The sequence below is a fragment of the Bison bison genome, unplaced genomic scaffold, assembly GCF_000754665.1.
Source record: "Bison bison bison isolate TAMUID 2011002044 unplaced genomic scaffold, Bison_UMD1.0 scf7180017864516, whole genome shotgun sequence".
In the NCBI taxonomy this organism is placed as follows: Eukaryota; Metazoa; Chordata; class Mammalia; order Artiodactyla; family Bovidae; genus Bison; species Bison bison.
In genome coordinates, this window is record NW_011495069.1 from 9,290,718 (window position 1) to 9,294,809 (window position 4,092).

The 4,092-nt window shown below is 59.0% G+C and overlaps 1 protein-coding gene across 1 annotated transcript in view; it reads right to left on the reverse strand.

Moving 5' to 3' along the window:
• Window positions 1-2,024: 2,024 nt before the first annotated feature.
• FAM46B (family with sequence similarity 46, member B) overlaps window positions 2,025-4,092 on the reverse strand; it is a 7,572-nt gene continuing 5,504 nt past the window's right edge. Inside the window, exon 2 of the mRNA XM_010830120.1 lies at window positions 2,025-3,942. Coding sequence (XP_010828422.1) covers window positions 2,914-3,942 — 1,029 coding nt within the window. The 3' untranslated portion in view covers window positions 2,025-2,913. The remainder of the gene's footprint in view (window positions 3,943-4,092) is intronic.

Here is a 4,092-nt window from a genome sequence, read left to right on the forward strand (position 1 = left end):
AAAATGGAAATACTTGTCCTTCTCTCGTGGAGTTGTTGCCGGGGTGCACTGGGATGCTGTGATTGGGGAGACCTCAGCCTGGCGCCCAGTCTGGGGGAGAGCTCTCCAGAAGTGATAGCTGTTAGCAGGAAACTTCCGTCTTCCACTTCTCTTGGGCAGCACACAGACCTGTGCAGGGTGAGCCGGGCAGCCTCAGGCACACGTGCCCTTCCCCAGACACACCTGCCAGGAGCATGTGATGAGTCCCCTCCACCCGGAAGGCTCTTTCCCCAGACATCCGCATGGTTTGCTCCCCATTGTCTTTGTTCAGTCAGATTGTTGCCCTTTCAAGGAGGCACACCCTTTTTAAAGTTGCACACCTCAGCACTTCCAATCCCTTACCCAGCTATGTATATTCTTAGGCGTCGCTGACCTTCTAAGACTATATAATTTAGTTTATTTTCTCTTTCCCATTCGAGTGTGATTTTCACAAGGGTAGGGATGTTGGTCTTTGTTTACTGTTGTGTTTCCACCCCCTGAAGGGGTAGCCAGCGCACGTGGGCTGAATCCAGTGCACACACGCGTGTGCCATGGATTTCTGGCTCCTCCCCTCTGAAACAAGCACAGGCAGGTGAATCCCACTCCCCACTCCAAGAAGCTAGGCCTCTGTGCTTACACTGTGAGCTTCCCCCTCACACCCCAAAGCAGGAGCTGGGACAAACTTAGTGCCCCCCATCCTAGGACCCTAGTTGAGTGGGCACAGCCAGGGTAGGGTGGGAGGCTGCCTTTAGTCACCAAGCAGACAGCCTTTCCACTCATCCTTCTAGCCATTCTGAGCCCAGCAGGGACGCACCGAGCAGGTGAGATGGCTGGACTCAACCAGGTGGCCTGGGGCCTCCTCCGCAGCCTTGTTTTCTCCACTCTGACTGGAACCATAAAAGCCAGCACTTCAGAGGCCACTAATGAGCCTGAATATGTTAAGGACATTGCACTCCCTGGATCAAAGAGGCTGGGTAAACAGTAGGCAGCGTCCAGGCCTGTGACTGGCTGATGCCCTGAGGGAACACCTCCCTAAGAGCTTGTGGCTGGCGGCTGGCACTCCCAGGCAGCCAGGCATGGTCCCAGCTGGGTTTGGAAACGAGAGTCCTTGCCCCTCTAGGGGACTTGCTTAGAGCAAGGCATCCCCTGACCAGCACTCAGGGATGCGAGAGGGAGGAGACAGCAAGGAGATCAAACCAGTCAATCCTAAAGGAAATCAGCCCTGAATATTCATTGGAAGGACTGATGCTGAAGCTACAGTCTTTTGGCTACTTGATGCCAAGAGCTGACCTATTGGGAAAGACCCTGATTATGGGAAAGATTGAGGGCAGAAGGAGAAGGGGACGGCAGAGGATGAGATGGTGGGATGGCATCATTGACTCAGCAGACATGAGTTTGAGCAAACTCTGGGAGATAGTGGAGGACTGGGAAGCCTGGCGTGCTGCAATGAGGTTGCAAAGAGTCGGACATGACTTAGCGACTGAACAACAACTCCCAGTGGGGAGGCCAAACCTGGGCTCTGGCTTTGGAGGTGCCAGAAGGCCTCCCCCAACCTAGTCCCAGCTGCCACATCTAGAGGGAGGGTCTCCAGTCCAGACTCCCCCTGCTTGTTCACCTGCTTCCTGGGGCAGCGGGGGGTGGGGGGGAGGGGAGGGGCGGGGGAGTTGGGGAAGGTTGAGCAGAGATGGAGTCAAGCAGCCCTGAGCATTGGAGTATAAGCCAGTTCCAGGGTCATCAGGACTCTAGGTAGGAAACACTGAAACATCTCCTTTTTAGCAACAGATTTGCTGAAATGATGTGCAGGGGCAAATCACATGTGTAGACAGAGGCTTGTAGCACAACTGCCAAGCTGGGGGAAGGAGGGGCATTCCCTAACCACCGGCCAGGACTCAGACCCCGTCCCCCAAAGTCCCCTCCCACAATACAAGCCAGACTCAGGCTGGGCAAGAGGCAGCCACAGACCCCACAGCCATGGAAGGTCCTTCTCCCAGGAGAAAGCATGGTGCTAAGCTCAGTGTGGACAATCTTTATTGGCAGGTGTTAAAAGTGCAAAATAGTTACAAATCCAGAGGGATGGGAAGGGAGGTGGGGCATACCTCTCCTTTCCCTTGTGAGGACCCTGTAACCAGGCCAGGAGGGTGGGATCACTTGACTGTGGCTACATTGGACCCAGCACCTTCTAGAGAACAAGCTCGCAGGCAGGAGGGCTCCTCCCAGGAGGAGGGCTTCTCCTCCAGGGCAGAAGGGAGAAGCACCCCGACAGGGGCATGGCTTCTGTTCCACCCCAGGCTGCTTGGTTCCTGGCCACGGCGCACCTAGACAGCTCGGGGTAGGGGTGTTAGGGGGCTGAGCTAAACCTATCCCTCTCCAAACCTAGGCATCTGCCTCAGTTTCCCTCCTCCTAGTTAGTGGTTCAGCCCGACTCAAAGTGAGTGATTCCCATAACATAACAATATTTTAGCCATTGCATGGGCTGCAGGCCCTTGAAGGCTGCTGGTGTCACTGAGGGCTGGCCCAAGCCAGAAAGACCCTTTCTAGGCCACAGAAATCAGCCTGAGATGATGGGCCTTGAGGCTACCATCCCAAACATTCTTTGTCTCCTCCTAAAGGCAGTTGACCCTCAAGACGAATTACCCTGGCACCCCACAATTATGCTGCTCCAAAAGGGTGGCGCAAATAACCAAAAAGTCCATTTACCGAGAACCCCAGTTTGGCCTTCAGTCCTCTGGGGCCCTCCCTTCGGGGAGAAATCTGGTTTGTTCAGTCGGAGGCCTGACTCTGCAGCGGTGCTGGGCCCCCTAGCTCCGGCTGCCTGTCTCTGGCCCGGTCCTCCCCGCCCTCCTGGAAGACCCAGTCCATCCGGGGCGGCCGAGTCCTTACCGGCCAGGGGCCGAGTCAGTTACAGGGCAGCCAGGTGGGATAGGAGGCGTGGGCCCGGGCCAGCAGAGGCTGCACGGGGGTCACGTAGTAGCTGACGGTGGTGGCGGGCACCAACCCGTCGGGGATCGCGGGGCAGCGCCAGGCCAGGGCGGCGGCGGCCGCCGGGCCCTGCTCGGCCAGCGCCTGGAGCGCCAGCGCGGTGATGAGGTCCAGCGTCTGGCGGCGCTCGTGGTTCATGAGGCACACGGTGCTCTCATTGACCACCCGGTGCAGCGTCACCAGGCAGGCATAGCGGCGCGCCGCGTCGGCCCCGCTGAAGTGGGCCTCAAGGTAGCGCTCCAGCGTGCGCCGCTGCTCCACCAGGTCCGGGAAGTCGATGAAGAAGCGGGAACACATGTAGCGCTGCAGGGCGCCCACGTCGGTGCTGGGCCGCGGCCGGAAGCCGCGCACCAGCAGGTGGCAGTACTTGAGGAGGCCGCCCCCGCGGATCTCTTCGGGGCTGCGCGTGGCGATGACGCGGTGCCGCAGGTGGTCCAGGGCCTCAGCGAAGTCCCCGTACAGGCTCTCGCCGGTCACCGACGGGTGGAAGGCCTCCGACATGGGCGTGGGCGAGCACTGGCTGAAGAGCAGCAGGGAGTCCAGGAGGATCTGGAACGAGTCGACACTGAACTCGAACTGGCGCCTGACTGAGTCCACGAACTTGAGCTCCACGTTCTTGCCGCTCTTGTTGGACAGCGAGATGAGGCTCCAGCGGTCCGTGTCAGTGCACACTTTCACCAGCTTCTGCACGTAAGCCTCCTTGAGGGTCAGCGGCGTGATCTTGGCCCGGCTCACGCCGGCCGGCAGAAAGTCCAGCAGGCAGGCCAGCACCACCTCCTTGGTCAGCTGGAAGGACGCCTCGCTGCGCAGGTCCACGCGGAACACCAGATCCAGGTCCTTGTAGCCCAGGCCGCTCTCGGGGTGCAGCACGTGGCTGGCTGCCGAGCCGTGCAGCCGCACGCCGTGCACCCGCAGCCCCTGCTCCTCCAGGCTGCTGCGGACGACCTGCAGGGGGCCGGCGGGAGGAAGAATTGTCAGCGACCTGGCTTCCAGGCGGGGTCCGCTCTGGGTTTACACGCAATAATCACAGTGACATCAACCACTGTTGACCACTTACGAGCTGGTTTGCCTTTGGAAAGTCATTTCATTCTCTAG